The sequence below is a fragment of the Cricetulus griseus genome, chromosome 4 (assembly GCF_003668045.3).
Source record: "Cricetulus griseus strain 17A/GY chromosome 4, alternate assembly CriGri-PICRH-1.0, whole genome shotgun sequence".
Classification (NCBI taxonomy): domain Eukaryota; kingdom Metazoa; phylum Chordata; class Mammalia; order Rodentia; family Cricetidae; genus Cricetulus; species Cricetulus griseus.
In genome coordinates this window covers 97,619,739-97,639,430 of record NC_048597.1, presented here as the reverse complement: position 1 = coordinate 97,639,430, position 19,692 = coordinate 97,619,739, and the positions used below count along the sequence as shown (strand labels likewise).

Genomic DNA, 19,692 nt, shown 5'->3' with positions numbered 1-19,692 from the left:
ACACATGGAGGCTCAGCTTGGATGTATAAGAGCTTGTAATTCACCTCAATTTTCTATATGGTGGTAAATTCCCAAGAATTTGACTCTATACCCAAGGTTTATAGAAGAGGCTGGTGACATGGACCATAAAGCCTGCCTTGGAGGACCAGGAAGAGCAGCCTCTCTGAAAGAACATGCAAACAAAGAAGTCTGTCTTTGAGATGACTAAGGATGTGGGACAGCCAAGCAGTCAAGGCTCAGGCTGTGGACTCAGAGGGTCTAGGTCACACTCTGGCTTAGCCTCCTCCATCGTATGTCCTTTGATGAGCCATCTCCTACCTCTGAGGCCAGTGAAATGACTATAAGAGCCTAAGGGATACAAAGCCCACATGGTACAATGCCCATTGTCTAGTGGCCACTCAACAAACGGTCTTTTTACTGAATTTTTCCATCCAAGTCCTGCTTCTTGTCTCAAGGAGCTGAGTCAAGCTATCATCTCCCTCCCTTATTCTGAAAGGACAATGGTAGCAAAACATCAAAGACTGGTTCTAACGTCAATATCGCTCAGTTCCCAGAGAGGACACCTTGTCATTACATTTTCACTGACCCTTCACCAGATTCTGACAAACTAAAGCCATTGCCCACCAGGAATTGCTCCTAGGAATGGCCTCCCAGCATGTCCTATATCCTCTGATAACACTCCCTATCTACACTGAGACAGCCGTGGTGTCCACTTGGTTGGGAGGGCAAAGAGCTCTACCCCTGTGTGACCTATGACCCCTCCTGGAAATGGACAGTTTACATCTGAGGCCACAGGTCAAGTTGTCATATCAGATGTTACATTGTCACACACGGCAGGAACTTTGTAGACAGTGGCACCAATGAATAACTGGATGCTAAGGTTGCCAGCGACCCGAAGGATACTTTTTCAGTTGTGCCTTGTCTGTCCTTCCTATCCCGGGCCCTGGAACCATGGACTGCTTCCCCATTAGATGGCCGACTGTTCTGGGGACCCAGATGACCCTATCCCTACTTCCTCCAGCTCTCTGGTGTCCCATGACGAAGCACCCTTCAAAGTCTCTTCTGCCTGTGCCTGGGTCTTTTCATGAGGCTACTGCTTCTCTAAGGTGAGGTTACACCCTGCTGTACCCTCATCACTTGAGAGTATCCTTGGACGCTGTTGAAAAGAAGGCCCCTTCTTGGGGTGGGGTGGGAGGCTGGTGCAATGGTTCAGTGGGTTAGGTACCTGCTGCCAAGCCTAACAAGGTACATTTGATCCCTGGGACTCACATGATGGAAGGAGAGGACTAACCAGTAGTTTGTCCCCTGGTCCCCACACATGCACCTGCCATCCTACCACTGAGGAGGTTGAGGCAGGAAGGTGCAGGACTGTCTCAGGTCACCCATGCAGCAATGCAAATCCCCAGGTCCAATCCTTTCTGGGTGGGGAAGGATACAGAGACAGCAGTCAGCTTGCGGAAACCTCCTAGGGCAATGGTTCTCAACTTGTGGGTCCCAACCCCTTTGGGGGGTTGACTGACCCTTTTACACGGGTCGCCTAAGACCAGTGGAAACACAGATATTTACATTGCGATTCATAACAGTGACAAATTACTGTTAAGAAGGAGCAACAAAAATAATTTTATGGTCCAGGGTCACCACAACTATATAAGGGTCACAGCATTAGGAAGATTGAGAGCCACTGTTCTAGGCATTGTGACACACATTCACAGGTTCTAATATCCCCAACACAGGTGGTTCCTAGTTTTATGCCACTACTCCATAGCCATTTATGGACAGAAGCTTAGAGGCCAGCTCAACATGGTCCCCTGCCAGTCTCAGAGGGAACATAAACTCAGTAACTCCACCCCAACTCTCTTGACCCCACTACAAATCCTGATGGGATCCAGCAATTTGTCACTGAGGGACACTAGTACCTATGGGACAAGGTGTCCCCGATAATCCATGCTGTTCTCTCTTCTTTCCCATCCTCCCATGACACCACAGGGCCAAACACTAATAACCATGCTGCCCATGGGCAGAAAGGATTTCAGCACAAAGAAGGGAAACACCCTCAATTCTCACCTTCCTATGTACACTCATAATCACTGAGTGCCTATTTTGTATCTGAAAATACCCAGCCAGTTGATCTGACTGTCTGTCTGTCTTCCCTCCATCTCTGGCTCCCCTATCTAACCAAGGTCCCACTTCCAACTTGAAGATTGATGGTCCGGGTGCATATATTAATACGACTATTGATTTTTCTCTTGTCAGTCATGATCAGGATTTATCTAGCCCCATGGCTTCCATTGATCCAGAGGAGCAGAATCGCAGTGGTCAATCCATCCTCATACTTGCCAAGACAAACAGTCAATATCTATTTATTATTTGATATATGGGCTTAATTATCTTAAACACAATCAGATGGGACCAAAGCAAAAAATTGAGCAGTGGCCAGGCAATAGGAACTGGTTTGGGTAGATATCAAATCTGGGAGCCCAAGAGGTCTGAAAGCAGAGCAAACACAGTCTGATTAGGGCTTTGGTTCCAATCAGACAGGTTCCAGTTCTCAAGTTCCGAGCTTGCCTGATGCCCTTGAGCAAAATTATAATTAAAAGCCAATTCCCTGTCATCTGATCAACCTTCATGCAGATACTGGCTGCTGTTGTTTCCTCTGTCTCTTGAGTCATTTGGATGGTTGGCTAACGTAGGCACCATTCACCCTCCACACACCCCCACTCCCATTTACAGACAAGGAAACAGATGAAGGGCGGGAGCCTCAGAGTGTTAATTCCAGTTTTGCCTCTCTCCACGAAGCCCTCTCTACCACAAACTCCCCTATCATTGTTTAACCACTGCCTGTCAGCAGCGCAAAGGAAACCATCCCTGTGCTCTCTGGAACACACACGAAGGGCCTGATGGGGCCCACGCTTGCCTTCAAAACATGGGAAGGCATCAGCTATTTTTAACTCTGGGAAATAGTGAAAGCTGTTGAAAACACTTGTGATTCCAGAAGATGCCAGCTCTCTGCTGCTTTCCCCCAAACCAAGGCAGGGCAACTAGTTTTCAGAAGCCAGGGAATTCAAACCTGCAAGCATGCCTGCTAATTTCTGATTAGGGCCAACAAGGACTGCCCACACCATGATGGGAGGAGAGGAGCACATCACATATCCTACTAGGATGGCTCCTGAGATGAGGGCTGCCCCCGAACGGGCTCTCTAAGAAGTCAACTAGACCACATCACCTCTTAGGATATATCCTCACATGGTGTCCCTTTCATCTTTAAAGAGAAACTCAAATGCCTTAGCCCCCCTTACCAGGTTCTTTAAGATGAATGGCCAATTTCTTCAGTTTCTCCCATGTCCCTCATCCACTCCAGTTCAGGACTCCTGCAGTCTCTGGGGCCTTTGTCCATGTCAGCCCTTCTATTGGGAATACCACTACTGTGTGTGTGTGTGTGTGTGTGTGTGTGTGTGTGTGTGTGTGTGTGTTTGCTCAAGCATAGAAGCCATAGGTCATATGTCTTTCCCCAAGTGTTCTCCAGCTTGTTTTTTGTTTGTTTGTTTGTTTGTTTGTTTTTGTTTTTTTAGGCAGGGTCTCTCACTGAACCTGGAACTCACTGACTGGCCACACTGAAGCTGGATTTCTCTCCTAGGCTCCCTGGACTCTTCCTGTTTGCCTCAGCAACACTGGGATCACAGGCATGTGCCACTACACCTGGCTTTTATATGGATCGAAACTCAGGTCCTCTGACAGTCCAATGACACTGCTTACCTACCAGTTGGCAGTTACTTGGTTGAGTAACAGGCCATTTCTGGGTCCCCCATGACACATATCATAACAACACTGGAGACTCAGCCAGTGAATTCCATCTATGAACCCCAAGGGAGCACAGGCATCCTTCTCACTAGTCCTAGCTTCAAGCACAGAAATCTGCATATAATGCATGTTTGGGGCAAGTGTCCTCAAGTCACCTGGGCCCATATTGCATTACTATCAATGTGAAATCGGTGTTAATATTTCTTTCTGTCACCAGTATTTCTCCTCCATCCTTCAACCCAACCCCCTGAGTCCATACTGTATTTTCTGTACATTGCCACCCCTCAGAAGCCCAAATCAAATAGTTCCACCCCTGTCACACTTGCCCAGAGGCACAAGCTAGGAACATATATCTTTTTTAATTGTTACTCTTTAATCTGACAACTACACGAAAATGACTTGATGGATACAATGGGGGCTGAGGATACAGAGACGAACCAAATAGCTGAGACCCTGGTCCTCTCATACCTATGTTCTTAGGTGGGGAATGGAGATGCAGTTGAGAAAGTCAAAGGGTAAGCAAACCAAAATGAAGCAATAAAACTATGCTCTGTGGTGACATGTGTCCAAATATGGACAAAGCAGAAGGCAGCCTGCACGGTGGCCATGACTTTAGGTTACTTTCCTGACAACCCACTCTTCTGGTTGCTCCCACTCCCCAGATGGTGGTCTCCTGGGTCCTCTACAGGATAAGCCATCTCCATCAGATCACTCAGAATAGCAGGTGTTTCAGCTTTTGTCCTCGGGTGACCTTTCTCAGCTCCCTGGGTGACCTCAGCTACTGGGGCCCACAGCTTCAATCGCCACGTCCACCCAGATGACTCATGCAAGGTTATTTCTAGCTCCATGCTCCCTGCTCAGCTGGAGATCAGTGGATACAACCCATCACTCACACCTCCCTCTGGATGGGCTGGAGCTGAGAGGTAAGAAGCCAGCCAAGGGACCAGCGAGGGGCAAAGGTTGGACAGGAAGCTGAGTCCTCAAACCCTGGCCATCATCATGTGTCATTCAATAAGCACCAAGTACTTGATGGTTGTGATGCCAAAAAAGATATGCTACTTCTCCTACGTGCTATTATCCTTGTGATACTAATCATGATTACATCATCAAGGTACACCTGTGTGCGGCTTGGCTCTGAAACGTCCCCACACATCCATAATCTGAAGGCCCACTCAGCTCCTGGCTTGTGCTGCCATTTTGAAGGAAGGCTATGGAATATAAAAGCTGGGGCCTGGCTGGAGGAAGTAGAATAACTAGGAGCAGGTCTTTAAAGGTTGGCCCCGCCCCACTTCCTGCTCCCTTTCCCTGTTTCTCGGATGCCACAATTGAGGGGCAGTCTTGCAACTCAGGCTCCTGACCTTGTTCATAGGGCACAGGCAGCCCTCCGTGATGGACTGAAACCAACATGGAGCTTCCCTCCCTCACATTGTTTGATAAATAAATGTGATTTATCACTCATCCAAAGTAACAGCACATCCCTAGCTGCAGAAGTCACTACTGTCTTTTTGCATAGAATGACTCTCCTTCTTTTTTTCTTCTTCCTTCCTTCCTTCCTTCCTTCCTTCCTTCTTCCTTCCTTCCTTCTTTCTTCCCTCCCTCCCTCCCTTATTTCCTTCTCTCCTCCCCCCTCTTTCCTTCTTTCTTTCTTGTGGTTGGCACTAGGAATTTAACCTCGTGGATGTTGCATGCTTAGCCCCAGCTCTTTTCTTTGTCTAGTTTGTATTTTTAATTGGAGAAAAGGCTTTATTGGGTTATCTAGGTTGACCTTGGCCTTGCTCTGAGGCCAAGCAGGCTTTGATCCTCCTGCCTCTGCCTCCTGCAAAGCTCCGGGGATGTGTCTGTGGAGCTCACAGGACACCTTGCAGGAGTTGGTCCTTCTACCATGTGGGTTGCAGGGATAAAGCTTAGGTTATCAAGCTTGCACCTTTACCCACTGAGCTATCTGTTTGGCCCAGGGATTTCTAATTCTTATCCCTGTCTTCCAAGAGATATGAATACCACGGCTGTTTTATAAATGAAGAAACTACAAGAGGGAAAGGAGGAAAGAAATAGGAAACAGATCAAAGAAAAGTGTGCCTTGAGTGCATCCGGTGTTCATTATAAACTACAAGATGCCAACCAGGGCACATGTCGACAGAACTTTCTAGAAAGGAAGAGAGGTAGCAATGTTTATGCTGGGGCTGGAGGGCTGGTCATGCAGTGACAGTCCAGGAATCAAGGAGAGCTAACCAGGAACCAGGTGGGGCTAACCTTTACAGGCTCACCCCCAGTGACCTCCTAGCCATTTATCAGACCCATTTCATTACTTCCCCTCTGGGAACACGGCTGTTTCTGAGACTCTCTTGCCACTGGATATGGCTAAGTGCTTCAGTATGGCACAAGCGCAGAGGGACATGGGGTGCCTGTAGGCCTATGGGAGCCCCTAATGTGACCAGCTGTGATTTTTTTCCTCTTCTCTCCACCAGATGAAGAGACCTTTGACCCTAGGGTATGGTGGACCAAAAGTGGAAGATGGTATGCACCATCATCCCTCCACACATAGACAAAAGCCATCTGGATCATTGTTAGATCTCAAACTCCCAGGTAGTATTCTTGGTACTCATATATGCTCTGTTAGAAAGAAACTCACATTGAACCACTTCATTTTTCTGTTTTGTTGTGGGTTTTTTTCTGTGTGCATGCATGCCTCTCTCTCTCTCTCTCTCTCTCTCTCTCTCTCTCTCTCTCTCTCTGTCTCTCTCTCTCTGTCTCTCTGTCTCTCTCTCTCTCTGTCTCTCTCTCTCTGTGTGTGTGTGTGTGTGTGTGTGTGTGTGTGTGTGTGTGTGTGTGTAGGCCAGAAATCAACTTCAAGAATTGTCCCCAGGAAGGCATTCTACATCCTTAATCAACAAGATCTTTCACTGGCCTGGAACTCACAACTTAGTTTAGACTTCTTTGCCAGTGAGCTGCAGGGACCCTCCCATCTCTGCCTCCCCAGTGCACCCAGCAGTTTTACATGGATTCTGCAGCTCAAACTCAGGTATCACACTATCTAGTAAGCCCTCTTCTCCGCCCCACCCCCAAATGTGGATTCCTATTGTAAGTCTTACCTGATGGAGAAACTACCATGACCCTGGCCAACAAAAAGTGTGATTTTTGTACCTATTTTGGCAAAGACCCCCCCCCCACACACACACACACCATACATGTGGTTCTCTCTGGCTGGGTGCCTTATGCGTGGAGTTGTTCTTTATCTGGTCTGTATTTTCAACAACCAACCAGTTATCTCCTAGGCAGTAAGACAAAATGTTTCAGAAGTGATGGCAGCTGTCACACACATGAATCCAGCATCTTGGAGACGTGAGGGAGCAGTGACCAGGAAGAAGCCAGATCCTCAGCCAGGCAGAGTCCTCGGCTGATCATGTGACTCTACAGCCAGGCATATGTAAACATACACAAGAGGATGCTAATCTACTGGAGCTAATAAGACGGACATTTATAGCATCTTCCTTCATAAAAGTCCTGCACGGCACACAATTAAAGGCAGCCGCAGACAAAAAGTCTTTTCAGCTGAGACTCAAAAGGAAAGGCGATTCAGCCTTCCTAAGCACTAAAGCAAGCCAAAGCCATCGGATGGTGTGTGTGTGTGTGTGTGTGTGTGTGTGTATGTGTGTGTGTGTGTGTGTGTGTGTGTGTGTGTGTGTGTGTGTGTGTGGTGTGTTGGGGGGTGTAATGTCTTCATGGCTCAGGCCCCCTTTTCTGGCATGTTATATTTAGGACAATCAAACTGGTCTGAAAAAAGAAAACAAACTTGAAAGACACAAGGCCCCCAAGTTATAGGAGAAAAAAAAAAGGCAAGATGAAATCTCTTCTGAGCATAAGAGAACTGTCCCCATGTGAGGCTGCAGGAGGCTGTGGCCCTGTTTGCCTGTCTGTCATATCTGGCAATGTGGTATGATTGGATTTGGAAGCCCGAGAAACAGAGGAGATGTGGTGTTGGGTATGAACAATCTGTGGATGAACCCCTGTTACTTATTGGATTTAGAATGCTGCAAATGAGGCCCCTGGGATCTCACTGCTACCTGAACCCAAGTCACCCTCACAGGACTGAGAAGTCACCTCCAGACTCTGGCATCTGGGGACAGGACTGATGATATGTACCAAATGAGACATTTTAAAAACTCCTCCTGAGGGCACACACACGGAGCCCTTCCATCAGTGCTTGAAAAGCACCCTGATTTCTTGTCCCCTCTTACCACCATCTCTGCAAGGTGTCCTAAGTGCAGAGGAACCCTGGATCATTTTCCCTGAGTGCCCACACAGGTGGGAAATGTCAAGTCAGCATCCAAGATGGTACCCGAGCTGCTCTTTTCTGACCGCCACTGCTCCACAACGGGGAGTTCAGACACGTTGACTCAACCAGCCAAGTGCAAGAAGAGACAGTGGCCAGGCCTGTAGGAGCCCCCAGAGCAGTGAACACAGCCACTGTGGTTTCTCCCACTCCATGCTCTTGTCCAGAGTCTTAAAGGTTCTGCAGTCACCTGGCATCTTGTAACCCTTTCCTAGCTCTCTCCCTACTTCCTGTCTCAGAGCCTTTGCACCTGCTGGATCCCCACCTGGGCTACGTCCCCTCTGCCTTTCTGTTGATGACTGTCTCCTCAATCTTAGCTCAATGTTACTTTGTCTAAGAGTGACTCCCCGCCCCCCCCCCCAGAGTGATCTAGGCCCTAGTCCCTGGAGACACCAACTGCTACCTCAGATGGCAGAGGGGACTTTACAGGTAAGTACTAGGTGATCTGGGTGGGCCCTAAGTGTAACTGTCCCATCACATGGGAAGCCAAAGGAGGTCTGACCAAAGCAGTTGACATAACCATGGAAACAAGATGCCCCATGGCTGCTGGTCTTAAGATGAAGGAAGAAGCTAGAAGCCATGATGGAAGAGGCAAAAAGCTGGGTCTGGTCTTCCAGACTGTGCCTCCATGTCAGTTTAGTGAGCGCCACTCAAGCCTTCATAACTGTAAGGGAGCAAGGGTGCGCTGCCTGATGCCACACAGTCAGGGTAACTTGTTAGGAATGGAATATAGCAGTCTAGAGGGATCTGCACCTGAGTGGCCTTGCTTCCTTGGCAGGGGTGTGAGACCCAGACAGACTACTCCAGGAAGCTGCTGCCCCAAGGCTGTTCCCAACTGCATCACAAACAGCCCACTCCCAAGTATTTTGTCAGAGTTAGGACAGACACCTGCTTCAGCCCACCCACAGATATAGAAACTGAAGCTCGGGGAACCCTGCAGCTGGGCTGAAGGATGTGGGTCCTGTCAATCAAATCTTTCAATATTGGCCCTTCGCTGCCATTTGGAGTTTTCAACATGAACAATCGTGCAGGATGCTGATTGCTTGGCAGCAATCCCATAACGACCCAATCATGAAATCATCTAGCTGTCCAGATTTGAGTTGTTTTCAGCTATAGTGACTGGATAACTGGCTAGTTAATGTTCATTTCCCGAGAGCCAAGCATATGGCTTTACACGGAAACCAAGCTCCGAAATACTTGTTAGCTCTGATGATAATTACTAAGTAATTGGCTAGAACACACCATTGTGGATTTATCTAGAATATGCCAGGCAATTATCCAGTCATATGCTCCCTGTAAAAATAAAACAAAGGTCCCCCAAATTGTTCTAGTCAGTAGGCTAGTATCCAAAAATCAACCACAAACAGTCATAGGGATGCAAATGATTAATCAAATTACTCAGATATCTGGTGGCAAATAGAACGTTCAGATGGGTACTCTTAAGGACCAATAAGTAGATGAAGCTAAATGGGGGAACACACCAAGCTCTCCCCATGATAGATAGATAACAACACAATAATCAGGGATAAATGCTGCCTTCTTCAGGGCTCATCTGGTATCCTCACACAAAACACTCCACACTTCAGAGACCAATTACATATCCCAAAGCTGCCAGGAATATATATATATATATATATATATATATATATATATATATATATATATATAAATCAAGGTGCTAGGCAAGGGCGGGGTGCTTTGTGAAATCTATGGATTGTTATGGCACGTGGAACAGGGGCCCAGAGTTCTGTCACAGAATAGAGGGCTGCAGCGCAGCTGGACTTGAGGGATGAGCAGTACATTTTCATAATGGCCACTTCATTTTCTGAAGCTGGGGTATGTACATGTGCAATGAGCCACTCTTTGGGAAAGGGTGAGGGGAGGACAGAAGGAATGGGTCCCTGAGATCCATAGGGCACCAGACTTGTATATCTCAAGTGAGGGGCTCCTAATTTCCTGGAGAGTGAAGTTGCTTCCTGATGAGAGAGAAGCACAGTGTGCAGAGGGGGTCTGGGAAGAGGGCTGTAAAAACAGCCATCTATCATCCTCTCCCTGAAGAGTCTGCCACTCGGAGGGTAAACCTTTCTCCCTAGCTTGACTCTAGTTGACCACAGACAATGCTCCAGCCAATGATGTCAGCCAGTGTGTGACAAGTGGAGGCATGAAAAGCACCTGTGCATTCAACCTTTGACCCCTTGCAGTACTTGGGAAACAGATGCCACCATGAGAAAGATGGGAACTGGAAGTCATGTGAAGAACTGAGACAGCCCAGCTGCTAGGATACCTACTGACTAGCAGACGGGTCAAGATAGGCATCTACCAGTGACTGGATCCTCAATGCTGCCAGCCACCCAGTGGAGTCATGACACAGAACAGGACTCAACCCAAGACAGAGGGAAGCCACTGAGCTACAGAGGAGTTGGTCCTTTAATCTATCAAGCGTTTGTAGCCTGCTCCCTGACTTGATGACTTGAGAGCCACTTCTATCATGGGTAGACATGACAGCTCCTGCTTTCACACTGGTTTGAAGAGAAGCAAAGGCCTCTACCACCAAACCCAAGTTTTGCAGGCACTTTTCATTTGATACACAAGCCCCAGTCATCCTACCATTTGCATATCTCACGATGACATGGTAACTCTCCTGCCACCATGGGCAAATAAACAGACTCAAGGGAACAGACTGAAAATACACCACCTCTTCTGAACCTGCCAGCCCCTTCTCCAATACCGTCCATGATGCAGGACTAACTCACAGTGAGATTCTGCTGCTTGAATTGTGTCCCAGAAGCAGAAGACTCCATTTGGCATCCTAGGCCACACCCAGAATTCTGAAGCTGTAGCCAGTCCTAACTAATACAATAAGGGGGGATTTGGAAAGAAGCTGATTGAATGGTTCACAGCCATTCAACCTCAACCGATGCTACTTTGCTTTTCCGATATTGTCTCACACCACTGAAGCAATTCACCAACACCTGCCGTTTTCCTGGATGTGTGTCTACACATGTGTGTTTGTATGTGCATGTATGAATAGGCATGTATACATGGAGGCCAGAGGACAACCTGGGCTGTCACTTCTCAGGCTGTCCATCTTGTTTTTGTGAGACAGTCTCTCACTGGGACTTGGGGCTAGGCTGGCTCACCAGCCAGCCCCAGAAATCCTCCTGTCCCTTGCTGTCCCCACATTTGATTATAAGCAGCCATCAACACACCTAGATATTTCTTATCTATATCCTGGGATCAGACTCAGACTCAGGCAGTGATTGGCTCATCTCCCCAGCTTTTGTTTTTCTTTGCATGTATATGAATTCATGCGTTTGTGGGTGCTCATGTATATGAGCTTACATGTGTGTGAAAGCCAAGGTTTTACATTGGGTGTCATCCACCATTTTTTAAGGTTGATCTCTATTAATTGCCCTCCCCACAACCCTGCCCCCAGACCTGTGCAGCCCATGAATGCTGGACACTCAGAACAATGGCAGCAACAGTCCCACAAACATCAAGAGCCAGAATCATAGTCATCAACACCTCACATCAAACTATGGGGCAGATCTGGCCTGCCACTTGGGTTAATAAATAAAGTTTTATTGCAATGATGCCATGCAAACCCATCCACACATCATCTATGGTTGCTTTTGTGTGACAGTGGTGGAACCGACTTGCTTAGACCCTGTGCAGCCTTCGAGGCTGATTCATATATCCCACTGGGCCTGTGACACAAGCTGGTTGACCTATGTCTAAAGCCAGCCGCTTGTTTTATGTAATGACAGACAGGAGTCAGAGACCCACCTACACAGAGTATAGTCAGGCATGGCTTCTCTGGGTCCCAATGCAGTGTTTTCTCCAGATACTGCTAACACCGTGAAAGCATTTTTTAGGGCCTTAAAAGATTGTGAGTAAACCATGGATGGAAGACCTGAAGACGATATTAGCTTGAGCCAAGACCTGAGAAGCCCCCATGGGAGCCAAAGGAACTGACCTGGTGATGATGGCCAGGTGGGGCGGGCTCATGCAGGCTCCCATGAAGAGCACCACGTTCTCATGTCTGGTCTGCCTGTAGGCCATAACTTCCCGCTTGAAGGCCTTGAGCTGGTCCTCATTGTCCCTCTCAATGTCAATCAACCGGATGGCCACCTCACCATGCCAGCGTCCATGGTACACCTGCCCAAAGCGACCCTTCCCAATGAGCTCGCCAATCTCTAGCTGCTCAAAGGGGATGTCCCATTCCTGAAGGAAGATGCTGGTCTGGCTGGCCTTGCGTGGGAAGCTCCGGGCTGAGAGGAGGGACAGGTTCATCTCCTCAAAGTCATCCTCAGACTCCTCTGCTTCATCATGGCCTTCTTCATTCTGTGGCCAGAGGGGAGAGAGGTCAGAGCCATGGCCACCCAAGCTCTACCCTCTCTAGGGGCCTGTTGGGTACCATGTGTGCTGTGGAGATCGGGACACACTCCATGTTTAAATATGTAGACACAGCTGTTTTCCAGGTATCTTTGAATTTGAGTCCAACCACAACAAGGACTTAGAAGAAAGTCAAGGAAGTCCCACTGCCTTGTTCTAAGAGAAGAGAAATGCCCAGGGCACCGGCCATTCTAGTTTGGTGGGACTGTGAAGTTTTCATACTGAAAAGTGACATGTCCCAAGACACCTGTCAATCCTGGGCAAACGAGGATGTTGGTCACCCTGAGAGGTCCTCGTTCTCTGGCTCTGAATCAAAGCCAAGCAGAGGGACAGATTAGCTTCAGGTTTCTGGATCCCTGCTATCCAATACCATTCCTGTTCCACCATACTTGTTTTGACTTGCCTGACAGTATGTGTATGCGAGGAACTGCAGGCTAAAATATGATGTACCGTGTGTCTCTTCATGTGACATGGACAACCTTCATTATGGATTGCCTGTCAGCCTCCTCCAGGGAATTCAGAACTGATTCAGAGATTGGTAGGGGCCATATTTCCAAGCTCAGTGGCTCATTTAAGAACAGGTGGCAGGCAGACATTGGAGCAGACAGCTGAGACCATGTGCTGAACACTCAGACTCAGTGAGCGGGCCTCTGGCCTGTGTGACCTTGGGAAAATTGGTCCACCTTTCTGGGCTTTCCTTATCTCCCTATAAAGTGGATGTAAGAAGAGAATTTTCTCCAGGGGGTGGTGTGAGGTTTTAAATGAGGGGATGAGGTCTGAAGTTCCCATCATTGCCTGGCTGCCTACATCAAACATTTGCTGGGATGCTGGAGAAAAATGCAGATTCTCAGGCCCCATCTGGATCTACTGAGTTGAAACATCAGCAGATCTGCAGTGAGACCTGCCTTTTTAAACACATGACTCTTGGGGTTAGTTGGATCCCTCAAGGGAGAATGCATAGGGCTTGAGGATATCTAGGCTCAGGGGTGTCTCACCTATTAGACTCTTCTATAACATGCAGGGGCAGAGCAGATGCCAGGCCCTGTGGGAAGCCCTAGAGACCCTGGTACAATGACCTCAGAAAGTGACCTCTTCACTGGACCCTAAGTGTATGAGCTGTCTGTCTGTGACACTGAGGGAAATCAACACAGGGAACGTCAACTCCCAGGATCAGTTCTAGGTGACAGCTTCTGTCTCAGAATGGGAAGTGGGCCTCTTTCCCAGAGCCCTGTTTCTAGCTTTTTTTAGTACAGGGCACACAGTAGGGCCGAGATGGCAGACCCAGTGGCCATTCCCTAGGACATTTCTTTACTCCCTTAGCACAGATGGGAGGAAGCCCAGAACTTCCTTACTGCGTTGTCAAGCCAGCATCCCTGGGACTCCTACCTGCTACTGTATGTTATTTCAAAGGCAGTGGGGCACAACCCCCTTCCGATTTCCCCCAGCCCTGAGCTAATTTTTTACCTAAAAATGCAAATCACAGGCCAATTTCTATCCAACTGTCTCTGCCAGGATGAACACAGTCGAACGGCCCATTAGGCTCGACGCCTGGAGGAGCCACAGCTCCTTAATTGTCCTAGAGTGAGAACATCCATCAAACAGCCACTGCACCCCACTTCCCTACCCCCATCCCTCTGTGTCATCACTGACATCGGGCAGGTTGCCAACCTCTAGCCAAAGCCACCTTTCCAATCTCCAATTCTTACCTCTGAGGTTGGTTCCACTTCAATCTGAAGTAATGGATTTCCTTCCAAGCTGTAAATCAGAGAAAGAAAAACAACACCCGTGACCCTTACAACTCTGGATTTCGGGTGAGCCACACTCAGGAGTCTGAAATGGCAATTGTGGCCACAAAACCTTCATCTCCACTGTCAGTTCAACACTTGGGTCTGAAACAATGCACAGCTGAGCAGAGGAAGAGTCATGAGACCATTATCTTAAAAGAAATTCCCCTGGTTTGCTCAGGGTTCACTTTCTTTTATGGCTTTGGCTTCAACTAGTAAAAAAGCCTCTTCTTTTTAAGTGGGCAAAAATGTCACAGGTGAACACCTCCTCCAAGGTCTAAATGTACACCGGGAAAGAATAAATCACATTTCTAAACTTCAGCTTCAGAATCTCCTAGGAGGATCTTAAAAAAAAAAGATTTAGTTCTATAATTAATTATGTGTCTATGTGTGGGTGTAAGCATATGCTTGTGGTACCTATCAAAGTCAGAGGGCAGCTGATACCCAGGAGTTGGAGTTACAATGGTTATGAGCCACCTGTGATGGTTGGGGTTTTTGTTTTGTTTTGTTTTGTTTGTTTTGCTTTGCTTTTTAACTTGAAACAAGCTAGAGTTATCTGGTAAGTTCATGGGCGTTCTACTGAGAAATGTTTCCAATAGACTGGCCTGCTGACAAGTCTGTGGGATATTTTCTTGATTAATAATTGATATTGGAGGGCCCAGCCCACTGTGGGTTGTGCCATCCCCTAGGCAGATGGTCCTGAATTGTGTAGAAAAGGAAACAGAGCAAACCAGTAAGGCAGTAAGTAGCACCCTCCATGGCCTCTGCATCAGCTCCTGACTCCAGGTTAGGGCCTTGAGTGCCTGCCCTGAATTCCCTCTGTGACAGCGTGTGACCCGAGAGCTGTAAGCTGACGTGAACTCTTTCTTCCACAGTTGATTTTAGTTGTGGTATTCATCACAGCAACAGAAATAATACTAGCACGCTACTCAACACTGGTGCTGGGAACTGAACTCAGGCTCCCTGCAAGAACTTGGCAAGGGCTCTAAGGTGTTGAGCCATCTCTTCGGTCCTGCCCCCTACAAGGATTTTAATATCAATGCATTTGTCTATTCATTCATTTTTAATTAATTCATTCATTCATCTAGAATTCTGCACCAGGCATGTCTTTAAAAGGAGACTAGAGGGGTTGGGGATTTAGCTCAGTGGTAGAGCACTTGCCTAGCAAGCGCAAGGCCCTGGGTTCGGTCCTCAGCTCTGGAAAAAAAAAAAAAAGACAAAATAAAAGGACACTAGAGTCAGAGTCTCCTATCATAAAGGGAAACCTTTTTACTACCGAAAGAACTAACTGTAGATAGGTGCAGAGGGGAGCTGAAAGCAATAAGGGCCAACAGCTACCAGTGAACTAAATAAATAATGGAATATTGTGGGAATTTCCAGAAAAGAGACTCACTGGGCACATTTGGAAGTTCATGGCTGTCACTATCTAAATAAGAGTGACCTCCCCCCCATAGGCTCATGTATTTGAATGCTTAATTGCTAGGGAGTGGTCTATTTGAAAGGATTAGGAGGTATGGCCTCACTGGAGAAAGTTATGTCCCTGAGGGTAGGCTTTGAGGTTTTAAAGGCCCACACCAAGCCCAGTCTGTCTGCCTGACTGTCTGTCCTTCTGTCCATCCACCCCACCACCACCACCTGTGGATCAGAATGTAGTTCTCAACTACTTCTCCAGCATCATGCTGCCATGCCTGCTGCCACAATTCCCGCCCTGATGATGACCAGCTAACCCTCTGAAACTGTAAGAAAGCTCCTGATTAAATGCTTTCTTTTGTAAGACTTTCCTTGGTCATAGTGTCTCTTCACAGTGATAGATTAGTGACTAAGACAATGGTGTTGGAGTTTAACTTGGCCAATCTCACAGAACTGAGATATGTGTAAGGAAAACAAGGGCTTTGCTGGGTGGGAAGACACAGGTGTGAGTTTGTGTCATGCATACAAAGCTCAAAAGCTATAGTCACATTCTAAGCATGTGTGAACAATGCAAGGGATGATGGGATGTGTAGTAGGGCTTGTCTTGCATTGTGTGGACACATTAAGGGCATTAGGGATGTGCTGTGTGTTGATATAATTGGCTGTGTGCTGAGGGTGAGGGCACTATCAAACGCACAGTTTTGTGATGAGGGTGTGGGGTATAGTGAATGTTTACAGGGGTGTTTGGAGGAAGCTTTTGATACTTAAATATGTGTGTTTATGGGGTGCAGTGGGAACAGAGCTGCTTGGCCACAGACTGCACACAAAACTCAGAAGAGGTAGGACAAAGACTTCTCCAGGAAAACCATGTCTTCTATATATTTCTCCAATGGAAGTTTAGCAACTCCCCTACCCACCCTATTGTGGGAGGAGTTTCTTATCCAGCCCCCCCAGATCTCAGGGAGCTAAGGGCCCTGCGACTAAGCTAAACAGGAGGAGGGTCATTGTGTTGATCAATTATTTATGGTGTTGCCCTAGGAAGTGAGATCAAAGTCCGTGGGGACAGTGAAGAAAACAGGACCATGCAGGAGTCCCTCTCCTTGCCTAATCACCCTAGGGCAGCCCACTCCTTTCTGTTTCAAGGTGGGACTCCAGCTGCCAGGGCTATTCAATGACTTCCCGCTGCAGCCTTCCTGCCCATTACACCACACATTTAAACAGATCGCAAGCAGCTCCCTGAACCGCCACAGTGACCCTGACTACTGTTAATAACTTGGAGTTCATCTTGTACAAAGCGTGGAGTTGGTTTGTGAGCATCAGAGAACTGACCCAGAGATCGAGGTCAGCAAAGTGCCTGCTGGCAAGACACTGCTCCTTTGATTTTAGAAATGCACCGTGTTGGCACTTCATGGAATCCTGATGCTGGTCAAGTGGGATGGAGCCATTAGGGAGGCCAGAGGAAAAAGGAAGGGGGCAGAAATGAGAGCTGTGAAACTCGTCACATCCCAGCATAACCCAGACTTTGGAAACAGGCACAAAAGGGAATGAGGGCGATTTCTCTGGTTGTCTAAGCAATGGGTCGTGGGGGGGGGGGGTGCATACACCAAGACATTTGAGGCCACATTGTTCACTGCAGGGAGATCTGAACTTCTACATGAGTATGACACTCTATAGTCAGTAAGACACTGCCTATGAAGAGCCCAGAATCACAGGGGGAAATCAGTGTCCCTGTGTTAAAGATAAAACAGGATTGTAAGGATCATAACTGCCTTTGTAATGCATCACAGATACACATGCATGAATAGGATGAGAAAACACGCTAAGACATTCCAGCAGCGAATTCCAAGGGGGCAAGTTTCCCTTCTTTATTCACAGAATATTCAAAATTCTCCCAAATTAGCTTCTGTTCATTTTCTGATGGGGGCCAGAGAGTCAATATTTTTGACTTTGGGGAGCCATATGCTTCCTTGCTACCTCTCCACCCTCCTGCTGTACTGAGAAGGCAGCCAGTCCAAGCCCTGTGAATATACTAGCATGGCAGTGTTTCCATAAAACTTTACTTATAAAAACAAGTGACAGATGGGATTTGTCTGACAGGCTAGAGTTTATTGATCCCAGGTGAAAACTGTATATTTCCTTTATCCTTTTTTCTTTTTCCTTCTCTCACCCTGTCCCCCCCCCCCTGCTTACCCCCCCAGGACCAGGGGTTGAATTTACACCCTCACAACCAAAGTACATCCTCAGTCCATTTTAGATGTTTAGGTTTTTGAGACCTGGCCTTATTAAGTTGCCCCAGCTGGCTTTGAACTTGTAATTCTTTTGCTTTGACCCCCCTAAGCATCTGGGATGACAGGCAGATGCCACTAGGCTGAGCTTAAAGGACACTTTTTAAAAAGGGAGACTGTGGTATGAACTAAAGTCTAGCTGTTGCCTGGGACAACATTTCTAGAATCATGAGGAGGGCACTGTGAGGTACCGGTGTGACCTCTAGAAACTATAGTTGCCATGGAGGACCACAGTCACAAGAAGAACTGGCTTGTGGGGACTAACATTGCCTCGTATCACTTCTCTCTCAGCTTGGGGTGCCAGTCCCCCTTCTACTGAGTCATGTCCTGTATCTTTCTGTCCTCCACTCATCTCCTTCAGGTCGGAAGAAAAGTGACAGCAGAGGAACCAAGAAGGCTGGAGGTACTGAAGCTTGGGGTAGGGGATGAGGTCACTTACATTGTATTTGAGGTGACGGGATGCAGGATGACTTGGGGCGCCCTGGTGGGCGTCTCTGGTACAGGCACCACATCTGAGAGGCAGAGGGCAGATACTCAGAGATCAAATCTAGAACCCATAACCCTCACCCCCAAAAGACACAGCAGCCTGCAACCCTACCCTGTGTTGTGGATTCCAGCATTGGCCAGCTTCCTTTCCCCCTGCCTCACCCACTGAGATGGACCAGCATTCTAGAGATCCTGTATACACATCCTAACCAGCAAAGGGACTAGACAGGATGCCTAAGCATCCACTGCCCATCCCTGAATCCTCCTCACTCCTGAGTCTCCTTTGGTTCAAGGGGACCACTCACTTCATATCTCTGTCCAGTTCAGGTCCTTTTGACTTGCTGGACCTCCTGACCCCCTGGGCCTCCACCATGCTGGGTATATCCTTGGGTCCCTTGGTGCTCTTGGGATCTCCTTCCCTTACCTTCTCCTCTTTCTTGTCCAGATGTTATCCTGGAGTGTGGAGACCCCACTAGTCTCCCCTATGCTCTTGACTTCTTTCCACCAGCCCCAGAAACCCCTGCTCCTCAGAGGGCCAGTCCCCAAGACACTCACCTGGGAAGATGAACTGCTGCTTATATTTGTAGTAGTGGGAAGCTTGCAAAAGACAGAGAACACCAGCGTGAGTACCACCCTTGTTGGGTACCAAGCCTCATTTCCATTGTCACTGCATAGTCACTCTCTGTCCACCCCCAGAGTGCCCAGGCTTCAGCAGACACCCTGAATTATAAGGGAGTAGGAACATATGGGATCCAACCACTTGATATCTCACACCCCCTAAAATCAGGCCACACCTTCTCAGAGGCACAGTGACGTACACTTACACACACACACACACACACACCACCACCACCACCACAAAGCTATAATCCAAAATCATCTTTGCTTTTACAGTCGAAGAATACTTTTTGCCTTTATGCAAATTTTAAGCATCACACTTTGCATTGAATTATTTTCTGTGTACTGTGATAAAGTGACAATAAGTGTAGTGACTCCCCATAGCATTAACAGATCCCTTTATAGCAGTGATTCTCAACCTGTAGGCTGCAACTCCTTTGGGGGTCGCATATCAGACATCCTGCATTATCAGATATTTACACTGCAATACATAACAGTAGCAAAACTACAGTTACAGAGTAGCAACAAAAAATAATCTTATGGTTGGCGGAGGTGGGGGGGTGTCACCACAACATGAGGAACTGTA

At 47.7% G+C, this 19,692-nt stretch overlaps 1 protein-coding gene across 1 annotated transcript in view; it reads right to left on the bottom strand.

Moving 5' to 3' along the window:
• Nucleotides 1–19,692, bottom strand: part of Ksr2 (kinase suppressor of ras 2) — a 334,523-nt gene that overhangs the window by 44,858 nt on the left and 269,973 nt on the right. The window contains exons 11-14 of the mRNA XM_035444175.1: nucleotides 19,044–19,085; nucleotides 18,442–18,514; nucleotides 14,230–14,278; nucleotides 12,105–12,472 (exon numbers count right to left, since the gene is read on the bottom strand). Coding sequence (XP_035300066.1) covers nucleotides 12,105–12,472; nucleotides 14,230–14,278; nucleotides 18,442–18,514; nucleotides 19,044–19,085 — 532 coding nt within the window. The remainder of the gene's footprint in view (nucleotides 1–12,104; nucleotides 12,473–14,229; nucleotides 14,279–18,441; nucleotides 18,515–19,043; nucleotides 19,086–19,692) is intronic.